The sequence below is a fragment of the Ananas comosus genome, linkage group 14 (assembly GCF_001540865.1).
Source record: "Ananas comosus cultivar F153 linkage group 14, ASM154086v1, whole genome shotgun sequence".
NCBI lineage: Eukaryota > Viridiplantae > Streptophyta > Magnoliopsida > Poales > Bromeliaceae > Ananas > Ananas comosus.
In genome coordinates, this window is record NC_033634.1 from 1871253 (window position 1) to 1885110 (window position 13858).

A 13858-nucleotide genomic window follows, 5' to 3' on the forward strand; every position below is an offset into this window, starting at 1 on the left:
AAAATATCAGAACTTTTGTAAAAATAATAAATAAAAATTGAACTATATAGAAATATATTTGTAATTTATTATGTTTGTAGGGATTTATATGAAATTAACGCTAAATTAATTGTTGGAGGTGGTCACATGCCACTACTTTTTGGTCATTTATTAGCAATAGGATAAGGATTCCAAGATCATAAAGGTCGATGGAGATTGTTTATATTTATATATTTAACTTTAGTTAACAAAATTACCAAACTATTCAATGATGTAATTGAACATAGCTACCTAAAATTGGATAATAAAATAGTTTTTAGGTGTTGTGGATAATATATGCTAGAGAAACGCCAATCAATTTTGTATTTGGCCGCAAGTCGATAAACTTTCTGAGATTTGAATGCCGGCCCATTATCTGAGATTACACGATTCGAAATTCTGAACCTGTAAATGATGTGATGTTCAAAGAAGCTAACAATATTATCAACTTTGACTTCTGTTAACGATATGGAGAAGTTGAAAAAATGATGGAGAAGTGGAGTGGTGGAGAAAATGGTGGAGAAGTATGGAGAAGTGAAGAAAATGGTGGAGAAGTGGAGTGAGTGATGGAGAAGGGCGGGAATGGTGAGAAAGTGGAGGGAATGGTCGAGAGAGTGGTAGAAATGGAGGGAAAAGTAGGAGATAGTGGAGGAGTGAATTCAGGGAAGTGATCTTTTCTTTTCTTTTTTTTCTTTTTTTTTTGTGTTAACAGGTGTTATTACAAGTACCTAACTTTTAATGTAAAAATAAAAATATATACCACTAATCTAAACTTTTAAGTCATTTGATAGCAACTACCAAATATTTAGGTAATTTATTTTTCCAATCAAGCATTTTATTTTTGTTTTTGTTCGCCAAAACTATTGAGCGCAATCGGCGCATTTGTACATTTGTATACCGCGTATTTATTTATCAGTCATTCATTTTATCAGATTGTTTGGGCTTCATCATTTACTGAATTGTGATTATTTTAGTTGTGAACCAAGCTACTGAATTAACATTATAAAAAAAATATATTTTTTTAGAAAAAGGAATACATGCAAATATCTGAATGCATTGGAGAAGGAAAAGCAAAGTATTTGAAAGATCAAATAATAAAATTAAAGTTTTAAAAATTGAATAGTTATTTTTACGGATTAATTTTATACAGATCCCTACAAATATAGTGAATGACAAATATAATCCTATAAAGTTTAATTTTTATATATTGTTCCTACAAAAATCCCGATGTTATTAAATATGTCCTTGCCGTTAAAATTTATTAGAAAAATTTAGTTAACCATAGATTAAATATTTAACCCTAATTAATTTTTTGACATTTTTATCCCTCTTATATATTATACTGTTATGACTTTTGGATAGACATATTTGTGATGACCAAATTGAAAAAATAAATAGTTCTTTAATTGTTTTCTAATGATAACAAATTATAAGGACATATTTAAAAACATCGAAACTTTTACATCGACGATATATGTATTCACTGTATTTACAGAGACCTGAATGGAATTAATTTTATTTTTAAATAATTCAAATTTAGTCCGCGCTACACATTGGCACCAATTTTTTATTTTTATATTTTTAATCTTAGTAAAAACCAGCTTGTCTCACACGTGTCAATCCACTCACAAGCACGAGGAAGAACACGCCAACCACGTGCGAATCCGCCAAAATTATTGGACGATTTCTTTTCTTTCTTTCTTTATTTATTTTATTTATTATTCGTCCTCCCCAAATTCCCTTGATATATATCTATCGCTCTCCGTGCCACGTCCGCACCAAACTCTTTTTCCTCCAAAAAGTTTAAAGCATGAATTAAATAAAGGGAAAACTTCAGAAAACCCCCCTGTGGTTTCGTAGCTGCTCATTTTGCCCCCCTGTGATTTTGTTTTTTTCTTTTTCTTATCAATTTCATTATTTTTTTTCTTAAATCAGTAATAAAGTTAAAATTAAAGGGTACTAAAGTGAATATTTGATAAATCTAGATGTATATCTGAAGTTTTTTGTATATAATTTAACGAAATATTAACGAAAAAGCTACCGAAAAAATAAAAACGAAACACAGGGAGGCAAATTGATACACTTTAAACCACAGGGGGGCAAAGTGAGAAACTACGAAACCACAGGGAGGGTTTTTGAAGTTTTTCCTTAAATAAATAATGATATATGGCCCATATAATAATAATATAATATTTTAATTAATTATTTTAAAGATTAATTTTATACAAGTTTATGTAAATATAGTAAATAATAAATATATTTCTACACAGTTCAATTTGCATATATTGTTTCTACAAAAATTATGATATTTTTCTGTTAGAAAAAATTAGTTTATCATGGATAAAATATTTAACCCTAGTTAGTTGATGAGCTGAATTAATTATTTTACCCCTTTTTAATTAACAGTTAAAATTTTTAGAGGAATATATTTGTGATGGTAAAAATATTATTTTAGTTGTAAAATAAACAGTACTTTAACGATAACAAATCAGAGAAATATATTTGAAAATATAAAATTTTTATAGAAACAACATATAAAAATTAAATTTTGTAAAAATATATTTATAATTTATTATATTTAAAGAAATATGTATGAAATTAACGCTTTTAATAAATAGTTTGTATTATGTTACAGGGGAGTCAAATCAGTAACAAATTTTTATTAGGGGAATAATTTAGGGTACGTTTTAGAGTTCGCGTAGAACCGCTCTTCCCCTGCCTCGGGTCCTCACTCCTCAGAGGCGCGGGTTCGCACATCCCAACCGAACCCGATTCCTGCTGCGTACCCGAAACGTACCAACAAGTCGGGTGGACCCCACCCTCCCTGGTTATCCCGTCGCGGCGTGCTGTGGGTACGGGGTGCGGTGCGGGCCCCACCACCCACCACTCATCGTCAAAGAGTATTCGGTGGACCTGGTGTTCAATAGACCGGTTCTTCCAAAAATTCAACCCAAGGGGCATTTAGAATCCAAATCCAAATTTCAACCATTATTTATTTATGCTTTCTAGTTCCTTAAAATTTACAAAAAAAATCAAATCATAAAAAATATAAGCTTCTATTGATCTCAGTTGCCGAGCTAAAGATTGGAGATTGGATCTGCTGTGTATGATACACTTGACTCTTAATTTTTTAAAAAATTACTAGTAAATTTATATATAAAAAATTTTCAAAATGAAAGGCCTATCAAAAAAATACAAAAAAAAATCATTTGATACATTAAAAGAAATTATCAATTCTCTGAGTTTACTATCTAACCTTATGTTTTTTTTTTGGGTTAGATAAATTTATAAAAAAATTATCAATTTTCTTTTGAAAAGTAATGTTTTAATTAATTAATAACCTCTATTAAATCACAAAATTTCTGTATTATATTGTGCCATTTTTCATCAAAAATAAATGTACTAAACTAGAAAAATATTAATTTTTATTAATTAATTAATTAAAGGGCAAAATAGTGTCCCTCTCCAAGTGACGTGGTGGACCGGGCTCACAGAATCTGTCCCCTTTACCAATCCTTTTCGGAGTGCTCGTTTTCTTTCTAAAGTCCTAATCCGGAAACTTGGAATGGGGAAACGCCTCCGTAAAAACTATAATTGCAGAGGGGAAACGCGTTTCCCCAACACACAATCAATCACCCGCGCCGAGCTCCCTCGTTGCGACGCTACCCATTCCCAACCCTTCTACGACACGATATTAGGGTTTCGTCGCCGGCCCCTTCGCGCGATCGATCTCGGAGAGTGGATTCGGAGGAGGTACTGGGCGATTTGTTCTCTTCAATTTCGTTCCTTCTTAGGGTTTCCCTTTTTCTCTGCGATTGTTTGTTGCTGTTGATGATGGTGTATTGCGGAGAGGGTCGGTTTTGGAGACGTGACGTGAATTGCTTTGACCTGGTTTTCGTTTGATTCCGGTGAGTATATTCCCTATTTTATGATTGGAGGCTGCTTATTTTTTCCTTATTTTTCGGTGACAAAAGGAGAATTTTTGCTTTGTTGGGAACTATATGCTTCGGATTTCGAGTTTTACTTTTGGAAGTCATTATCTGTTATGAATAAAAATGGGTTTCTACAGTCAATTTGGTGTTTTAGTAATCAGTTTTTAGAGCCTTAATATTTTTTTGAAGGATTGCTTCTCAAAGGAGCAGCTCGTGACAAAAAGTTGGAATTTTTTTTTTCCCATTTTATGGTGAATAATTTGGTTTTCTGATGAATTTTTTTTCATATTACCTAATTTGGTTGTATGATTCCTTCCTGTTTGCATAATTGAATGGTTTTTTTCTTTCACAAAATTCACACCTCAATCTGGTTGTCCTATTTTATTTGTACTAGTCCATCAAGTTGATCTCTTTTTTTTTTTAATGCTAGTTGCAATTTAATAATAGGTTGATGCCACGAAAGCTTCTGATGCATGAATTCAATGGTGCTTACTTCTTTTTCGTGGTGATTTTAGGTTTACTTCCTCCTAATTGAGGTTATTGAGTTCCATAGCAAGAAAGATGAGATATTTGGCTCGATCTGTTTGGCAACTTCGGCATCTATCGAGGGTTTTGGGCGCAGAAATCTCTTCGAAGGGATTGGAGAGAGGATGGATCGCTCCAGTTTGGATTAGTTCAGTTTCCCGTTCGTTAAATGGCTCGTTTCATTATAGAGAAATCACTGGATATATGAATCAGGCCGTGGTCTTCATGAGGACTCTCTCCACATCTGCAGCAAATGATGCAACAGCAGGTTTTTTTTTTTTTATTTTAATGGTGCTTTTGTTATCTTAATGGTCATTTTTGGTTTACTGTTGAATAATTTGCTATATTTGATATTATCCCAGCTGCTACAGATGCGGCAAGAGCCGGTCCGTTAATGGAATATGAAAAAAGAATCGTATCAGGGGAACTTGTTGACGGCGATTGCTTTCAGGTTTTTACCAAAGTTTAGGCCTAGTTGTGGTGTATTGCTTCCTTGTTTTTTATATCCTTTAAGTTACCAATTTCCCCTTTTTCTTTTACTGATACTTTCAGCTCGATACTCTTCGACTACTGCAAACGCTCTACGACCAGCTTGTTGAGCATGAAGATGCCTGCCAATTGGATAGATATAATTCGTCGAAGAAATCTGGGAGGTTCGTAACTACAACAACTTCTTGGTGAAGGAGTTTGAAAGCAAGCACTTTATCTTTATCAGGTTTTGTGGGACTAATATTTGGATGTGGTTGACAGGAGTAGGTGGCTATGGTCCCGATTAATTCCACAATCTTCATATGCACCAGTGAGAGGGCTATACCTTTATGGAGGAGTAGGGACAGGGAAAACAATGCTCATGGATTTGTTTTACGAACAATTGTAAGTGGGTTTTGTTCTGCTGGGACTTAAAGAATGGAGTCGTGCTGGTTCTTGTTTATCTATTCAACTATTTCTCTAGAATTTGCGATGCACTAAGTAATGGTTCTTGCTTAGCCATTTGCATAGTTCTCTGAAATATGCAATGCAACTGTGAACATTTGTGTCTTGCTGGTTAATTCGTCGTTATGTCCTATACGATACTTAACTTTGTAATGTTAATAAAAGTGTTCTTGCTTCTCCATTTGCATGGTTCTATGAAATTTGCAATGCAACTGTGAACATTTGTGCCACACTGGTTTATCCATGGTTATGTTCTCGGTAATGCTAATATGAGTTATTAACAAACCTAGTAGCACAAATTTTCAGTCACATGAAACTTAATTTGATGTAAATTTGTTAGGAAGTGTTAATCCAAACAGTCTGTTATCTTCTTCTCTATGTAGGCCATCTAATTGGAGGAAAAAACGAATTCATTTCCATGATTTTATGTTGAATGTACACAGCCGTCTCCAGGTATGATTAGGCGCATGTTTGACCTGCTGAAATAGTTTATCGAGATCCCAGATCTCCATATTTTTCCTCTCCCTCTTCCTGAAGATGTTATTTTTGAAAACTCTCTAATATGCTTCTTGCGCATTTTTTGGCCCACAACTCTGGATTTCTAGAAGCATAAAGGGTTAGCAGATCCACTTGAGGTTGTTGCTGCCGAAATATCAGATGAGTCCATTCTATTATGTCTTGATGAGTTTATGGTACGTATGTGGTACAACAGTTGGTCGCCCTTTTCTTTTACTATCTCTTATTAACTTTCATTATTGGTGTATCGGTAATTGGAAATCCATATTTAACAGGTGACTGATGTTGCCGATGCTCTGATATTGAACCGGCTTTTTCGACATCTATTTAACAAAGGCGTCGTATGTATATATCAGTACTCTTATGTTCTTCTTTTTTTTTTCTTTTTCCCTTTCCCCTTCAAGTTTGTATGCTTCTTTATTTTGTGCCCAAAAACTGTATTAGCTTTTCTTTTTTCTTTGCTCTTTGTCAATCCCATTGGTTTTTGTATTTAATAGGTTCTTGTCTCCACTTCAAATCGTGCTCCAGATCAACTCTATGAAGGTGGCTTACAGAGGGACCTTTTTTTGCCTTTCATTGAAACCTTGAAGGTATTATTAACTTGTTTTTATTTATGAACCTATTTATATCGGGCTTTCATATATACCGTATCCCTGCAAAATTATGTCCCCATGAATTTTCAAGCGTACACCTTAAATATACAGTTTCATACAAAACTACCCTTATCTTTAAATGGAGTGGTGTCATTCAATTCCAGGGAGAAGTTGGCTTTTGAAAAGAGCACAAAGTAAGAAATTACGTTCTTGAAGGACGTAGTAAGATTCAGATTTTGCAGGGAAGCATAAGTCAATTTTGCAGGGATGTATGTGTAAATGTCTCTTACTTATCTCTCCTTGAGAAATAAATGAAAATATGTTGGAACTGCGAATGCAGGAAAGGTGTATAGCTCATGCAATTGGGTCTTCCACAGACTATCGGAAAATGGGTTCTGTAAGTTTATTACCTTCTCCATTATAAGACCTGCTGCTTAACAGTAAAATTTGCACAAAAGTTATGACTATTACTAACATTTCTTTTACATAACATTGCTGCAGGCGGAGCAAGGTCTATATCTTGTTGGAAATCAATATGGCCCACTCCTTAAGCAGAAATTCCATTCCTTAATAGGGCAGGAGAAACCTCGGCCTCAAGTTGTCGAAGTTGTAATGGGACGAAAATTGCAGGTTTTTTAATATTTGAGTTACTGAAGGGCATGCATAAACGTTTGAGCAGTTTCCAGCCTATAATTAGTGAACCTTATTCTTCTCTCTTTTTTTCTTTTTTTTTTTATTTTTATTTTGAAACCTTAGGTCCCACTAGGAGCAAATGGATGTGCTTATTTTCCTTTTGAAGAGCTTTGTGACAGGCCTTTAGGGGCAGCGGATTACTTCGGCTTGTTCAGTGAGTTCTTATCTCTTCTTTTTGTGATTCTGTGTTGAGAAGTTTTAGTCTTTAGGAAATCACAGAATTTGTTGTCGTGATGGATATCACAATTGTTGTGCAGAAAAATTTCATACATTGGCACTCGAAGGCGTACCGAAGTTTGGGCTTCACAACCGAACCGCAGCTTATCGGTTTGTCACTTTGGTTGATGTATGTCTTAATCTTTATTTTCCCTCCAGTTTTATATATGAATTTTATGAAGAAAACTGGTAATGTCTTGCTTAAATCAGCTTTTGTAGTTTTGTCATAATTGTCAGCGACTTTCACATTTTTAGATTAACTGTCAAATTTTTAGATTTTTGCCCACTTGGGGACACTCAATAGACACTTAAAATCCGTGAAAGCTTTTCATTCCAAATTAAAGTTGCATAAAAGTAGAAACTACTTGTACAAATTATAATCCTTAGTAATTTTTTATATGTAGATTCTGCACTTGCATTAACTACTCATATACATTAGCTAATCACATACGCTATCCTCGTCTCGTAGTTTTCAAGATTTTCCAATTTTTTCGAGGCTTAAGATGCACTTCAGCGCAGAGAAATTCTAATGCAAAGTCCAAATTTTCACAGGTGATGTATGAGAACAGGGCCAGATTGTTGTGCACGGCCGAAACGCCTCCAGTTGAGTTATTTGAGAGGATCGTAACAGTGGCTGATGCCCTAAAAGTTTCTCCTCGATCTTCACGAGCGCCGAAGGGAGATGACCCCGACCTGTGTGTCGACAACCAGCTAGGGTTCGCCAAAGATCGCACCATTAGTAGGTCTGTTGCTTACATCGAACAAAATTACCTATGATGTGTGGGATCATTGTCGAGTGAAGAAATTTATTTCTTTTGATTCATTGGAAATTATTTTATCAACTATCAAAAGTTGCCTTAAAAGGTCTCTTAGCATTACTTTTTCTTTGTTTTTGGGAATTGTAGGTTAACGGAGATGAACAGCAAAGAGTATTTAGAACAGCATGAGGCCAACTTGCACAGGTCCTCCGAAGAAACGCACGACAATGGTGACATGTTACAATCTCGACAACTCGTTTTGGACTAACATTTTTTCTGAATCAGACCGGCGCAGTCGATTCCGTAATTATTTTTCACCAAATAATAGAACACAGGTTTCAAGTGAGAGCCTTGATCCTGTGCACCTTGTAAATCTTGTGTGGGGGTATGAAGATGCCGAATCTGATATTATTCCAATAAACAAGATGATTCAATCTTGAATTTGGTTATATGTGTATTGTCGGACTCAAAAGCGTCGATTCGGGGACTGTAGAACAGCTTCAACTTCTTGCCTTTCTGCAGAGAACAAAGCTAAAGTTCGATTCTTGCAGATCATTTCTATGAAGAGGGGTATACCCAAATATAGAATTTCTTGTCGCATATCATTATGTTTTCATTTTTCATTTAAGAGAATTCATAGAGGATTTTTCTGTGCTGTAGATTTCTTGGTTATTGATGTAGCTAATGCTATGACTTATCGCAACAGTATGGTTCTCTTTTGTGATGGAGTGTTAAGAGTTTAATTTTGCGTAATAATACATTTAGGTCCCGTTCATTCCGCAACGTAAAAAATTTTTGATGAAGGATTATGTTTTTACAAATTATTATGCTAGAATTAAATTCCAATGTTGTATGAATATTTTTATTTAGTTCATATTATTAGACAATCTGACATTATACAATTTCTATGCTTGGTTCAGCATGGGAATAACTGAGACATTTGCACCTAATGATCCCATTACAGTATATCTTTATTCTAACTGTATCAATCATTTTCAGCTTTCCAGCTCAGCAAAAAATTCAAAATTATATATTTGCCCTGCTCAATTACTCTCTTGAAGCAAAGAAGAGATCGAAGTGCAATTATATATTTCCAGTAGCTCATCATTGCCCCTCAATACTCATTAACACGCGAAAAGAATCAAAATTTGAACAGTAATGACTCTGCATGTCAATACAGCGATATTATGCAATTTCCTGAAACATTTGAACCTTTTAGACCCCAAAAGAAAACAGTGGATTTGGATTCATAATACGCTCGCAAGAGACTTCGCAAGCTCAAAAAAGTACAACAGCTGCGTAAGGAGAATTCATATTTTCGATCCAATTGAATATCTCTACGACTATGTTAGAAGAACAAAAGCTGTTGCGTCAAAATAAAGACTACCGAAACAGCTCCACGGGGTGGATACGGCCAGAGTAGAAATCGAGCAATATCAAAGCAGCAGCAGCTACTTTTTTTTCCTCCTTGATGTAATCTCAAATGCCCAAGCTTTACCCACATCTGTTTGAAACTTTCCTGCAAAGCAACAGAACATCAGCACAAACTGTTCAGAGCCATGTCATGAACCATGTCCCGTGTTTATGTGCCATATAGAACACCTAGATCTTAAATGAACTAGATGAATTTGGCTCCAAGTTTAAGGCCAGATAGACTTGCCAGAGATTTCGCAATGAAAGAGACAAGACAAGGAATTTTTTGTTCGAGTTGAACTGGGGGTGAGCTTTTCAGAGTTTGTAGAAAACAATGATATGAAGCTAAAAGAGAATTGAAGTGGTAGAAGATTGGCAAAATTGGGTCATAGGAACCAGCACAAGGCTTATATATACCATACCTGCTGTCGACTGGAAGAATTCTTCTAAATCAATTCCTTGCTCTGCATAAGAAAATAAAGAAAAACTGTTGCAAACTAAAACCATGATACGACCTTGTCTCGATATAAATACTCCAACAACATAATAAAAACACAGAGATATTGCAAACTTTGTAGGATAGGTGAAGCATTTTTGATATTGCGATTCAGTGTGCTCCATTGCAGAAAAACCACATTGTGGTCAACCTAATAAAATGTATAAAAAGTTCGAAAAATTTGAGAACAGGTAAGCTCCCCAAACTTTAAAAACCATTTCATAAAATATTTAACTACGATGGCAGAACAAATAAGCAAATCCGTCTATTTCACTTTTATGCATATCTTTACTCTTCATACCGATAAACTGCAATTATTATTGCTATTAATGTAAACCAGAATGCTTGTAGGAGTAAAATAGTCAGATCAACTGCGGGTGGGTGGGAGTTTGCGAGGTTGGTAATAACAATGTAATAGTACATCTAACTGTTAGCCACCGAAGCAATGGTCTAATGCCTACGCCAAAGCACCCCTTAACTAGGTTGGTGCCTAAGATAGACAAAAATAGAAAATGTAGTATTGTCAAGCATTGGATGAAAAACTTACCATTTTCATATTCCAGTGCTTGAAGTATCATCTCAACCTAGAAAACAAAATATTAATTGAAATACTTTAAGGCTGCCTAATTAAAGAAAAAACAAAAGAAAAGCAGCAGACGGATAACCATGCCATCAATTTGCATGACGACAGCAGATCAAGCCATGTCAAGTGCCATTATCTACTCAAAGTTTTGCTGGTACGGTATAGAATATTAAATTTAAAGATCGCTAATCAGTTTATAACAAATTATAGTCTACAGAATAACTCCAAACAAGTATAATGATCAGTACAAATTGATACTTTGCAGGATAGTAGACCACATATGTTAACTGTGTAAACACCTATTGAAATCTTCTAAGGGATCCAACAAATAAGCTTATAGTTATCTATTAAACCAAAAGTTACAGAACTCAAGTTACCTCTTCAAGGTTATTGTATATTACAAATGACATACCTTGTCAAAGTCCTTGACAATCTTTGCCTCCGGCGAAGAATTCTCCTCATATTCCATCCACAGCTCATGTATTTCTTTTGCTGTAGAAGAATTAGCTGAGGAAATCAATATGTGACGGCATGACAATGCTAAAAGATGAAAAGATTAAAATGCACTGCAACAAACTAGCGACACATTCTGAAGTACAGTTATAAAACAGCAACTATGTTGTCTAAAACCTGAATGTTTGGAATGTATTTAGGCATTTCAAGTTGACAGGCTCAATAACTCTTCATCTCTATAATTGAATCAATCTGATCAAACTTACCATGACAAGATACAATAGTTTGAGAAAGGAATAAATGAACTTGGGTTTCATTGCATCTATTGAAGTCCAATTAATGTATATACTGTTCTACCTCTGGATCCTCCGCCGAGTAAGTTGCACATGTGATCTAGTGCTTCCTTCTCCATTCGATTCTTTTCCAGCTTGGGTACGCCATCCGACGGAGTGATATCACCAACAATGGCTGCATAAGCAACATGTTATACAATTTATAAGATGAAACATGAGGCATAAAAATAAGCAACAAATTACGAACTAGACGAAATAAAATAAGATGCGAATGCAAAACAAGCATACATTGAAAGATGCAAACTTTTCTACTCTACCAAACAAAAATTTCATACAAAAGACGAATGCAGGGATTTTTATACAAAAATGTATCACAAACTTTGCTTTTCAGAAAAATAACTAACTATTTTATATTCTAAAAAAAATTGCAAATTTAAACATAATACCTGCAAACACTCCAAATTTGCACTCTTAGAAGTGTCAAATCAGCGGGAAAAAAAAAATAAAAAAAAAAGTAGCTACACAATAAATGGTAAAGAAAAGTAAAAATTGATCATTGCACCTTCCGCAATATCGTGCACGATCGCCATCTTGATACACCTACACCATAATATACAACCCCCCAAAAAGAGGAAAAACGAGCACGAGAGATCAGGAGCTTGCATTTAGATTCACAAAAACAGGGAAGTGAGCTGGTAGTTAAGGTCAGCGTTCCCGTACCTGTCGCGATCGATCCCGGGCATGTCGGGGGCGACGAGCGCCATGACGCCCATCCGGTACATGTGATCGGCTACCGACTCCGGCTCCCGCACCCCCCTCCGCACCCACCCCGCCCTCTTCGTCGTCTGCAACAGCCAAATCGCCATTGCCAGAGCTCCAGCTAAGCAACGCGATCGAGATACAGAGATCGAGAGAGAGATCGAGAGAGATGAAGGGGACGGAGAAGGAAAAGGAGGAGGAGGAGATGATGACCTTGAGGCGGTGGCAGAGGGAGAGGAAGTCGATGGCGGCGGCGGCGGCGGAGGAGGAGGAGGGGGAGGGGGAGGGGGAAGGGGAGGGGTCGGGTTGGGAGGAGGAAGACGACATGAGGACCGTGCGATTGCGGATCGGACGGTGGGGATTGAAGCGGGGGGCAATGGAGGAGGAGATGAGGGTGTAGGATTTGGTGTAGAGAGTGAGGGGTCGGCTCCCACCCATCATCTTTTTTTCTTTTTTTAATCTCTCTTTTATTTATTTATTTATTTATTTTAGATTGTTTGTTCCGAGAGGTTCCGCTAATTTCCACTCGGGTGAAATACCGAAAATGCCCCTGCACCAAAGGGCTGTTTTGGTTCTTTGGAAAATTATTTGTTGAAAAAAAATTATTAATGGAAAAATATTTTTCTTCCCAACAGTTTTTATTTTTTAAATAAAAAATTTAAAAAATTTCCAAAAATCCTCGTAACTTATTTCAGAATTATAGTTGTTTTATTAAAATATCTATATTTTTTTTGTTTTATAATCAGATTGTAAAAGAAAATTATTTTAATTAGCTTAGTGTAATATGTGTAATCACTATGATTTGATAGTCTTATAAAATTAAAAAAAAAATTACACATTTTTTTCATTTCATGTGACATAAATTTTCTTTTATTTTTTACACTCTCTAAAAAAAATCATAAAATGAATTGGGTACATATGATGATATGAATATTTTTTTGTTTTGTGATTGCAAAAATTATGTATTAATTAAATTAATATAATCACTGTATATGGTCCACATGACGTGTTATTAATGATGTTATTTTTTGTTATAGATTTTTGAAGTGGTAAAAGTTATTAGGCCAATTTGCATAAAAAATTCACTTATTTTGGGCTTTGAAAAAATCGGGCCACATTTTTCATTTTTTCAGATTCGGTCCACTTTTTTAGCAAATTGATCAAAATATTCTTATACATTTTTCTCTCTCCTCTTTTTTTCTCTCGTTCTTTTTTTTTCTTTCTCTTCCCAGAGCACGGCAGAGATAGAGCCGGAGGCGGAGGTTGAGGCGAAGGCAGCCTGCTTCGGTTTTGTCCGACGCATCCTTACCCTCGCCCGCACATCCCCCGCCTTCCTCGTCTCTGATACCGCCGAGGCCGCACTGCGATTTTTTTTTTTCCTCTTCGACTCCTCCACCGCCTCCGACGACGGCGACTATCTCACACTCTCTCACCTTTCTCACCCTTTCCCTCTCCTTCCTCCTTCACCTCTTCCGCTGCCTTCGACAACAACACTTCTCTGCCGACATCGGCGCTGCGGAGGATTTTTTTTCCTTTCCGACTCTCCTCCACTGTCTCCGATGACGACGCCTCTCTCACCCTTCCCCGCCATTCTCGTCCTCTCCCTCTCCCTCCTCCTCTGCTGCCTCCAACGACGATGTATTTTCGCCGACGCCGACACCGTGGAGGTCACTTTGG

The 13858-nt window shown here is 35.9% G+C and overlaps 2 protein-coding genes across 6 annotated transcripts; one reads left to right on the forward strand and one right to left on the reverse strand.

Annotated features, from left to right (window-relative positions):
* LOC109720537 (lactation elevated protein 1) lies at positions 3598-8903 on the forward strand. 3 transcript variants are annotated; one of them, XM_020247725.1, is made up of 15 exons: positions 3598-3926; positions 4466-4743; positions 4847-4926; positions 5028-5128; positions 5226-5348; positions 5792-5861; positions 6014-6100; positions 6200-6265; positions 6422-6514; positions 6858-6914; positions 7019-7147; positions 7274-7364; positions 7468-7556; positions 7979-8169; positions 8332-8903. In XM_020247725.1, the coding sequence occupies exons 2-15, from the start codon at positions 4512-4514 to the stop codon at positions 8450-8452; spliced, it is 1530 nt and encodes a 509-aa protein (XP_020103314.1). In that variant the 5' UTR covers positions 3598-3926; positions 4466-4511; the 3' UTR covers positions 8453-8903. The 3 variants fall into 3 exon arrangements, with proteins under 3 accessions (XP_020103314.1, XP_020103311.1, XP_020103313.1); XM_020247722.1 differs by having other exon boundaries at positions 3600-3926; positions 4838-4926; XM_020247724.1 differs by lacking the exon at positions 3598-3926 and adding an exon at positions 4178-4201 and having other exon boundaries at positions 4838-4926.
* On the reverse strand, positions 9263-12645 carry LOC109720726 (HD domain-containing protein 2-like). Of its 3 annotated transcripts, none has more exons than XM_020248013.1 (8): positions 12395-12644; positions 12143-12267; positions 11985-12022; positions 11487-11597; positions 11089-11168; positions 10641-10677; positions 10020-10061; positions 9263-9703 (listed from the first exon to the last, which is right to left on the reverse strand). In XM_020248013.1, the coding sequence occupies exons 1-8, from the start codon at positions 12620-12622 to the stop codon at positions 9636-9638; spliced, it is 729 nt and encodes a 242-aa protein (XP_020103602.1). In that variant the 5' UTR covers positions 12623-12644; the 3' UTR covers positions 9263-9635. The 3 variants fall into 3 exon arrangements, with proteins under 3 accessions (XP_020103602.1, XP_020103603.1, XP_020103604.1); XM_020248014.1 differs by having other exon boundaries at positions 9273-9703; positions 10020-10084; positions 12395-12645; XM_020248015.1 differs by lacking the exon at positions 10641-10677 and having other exon boundaries at positions 9273-9703; positions 12395-12645.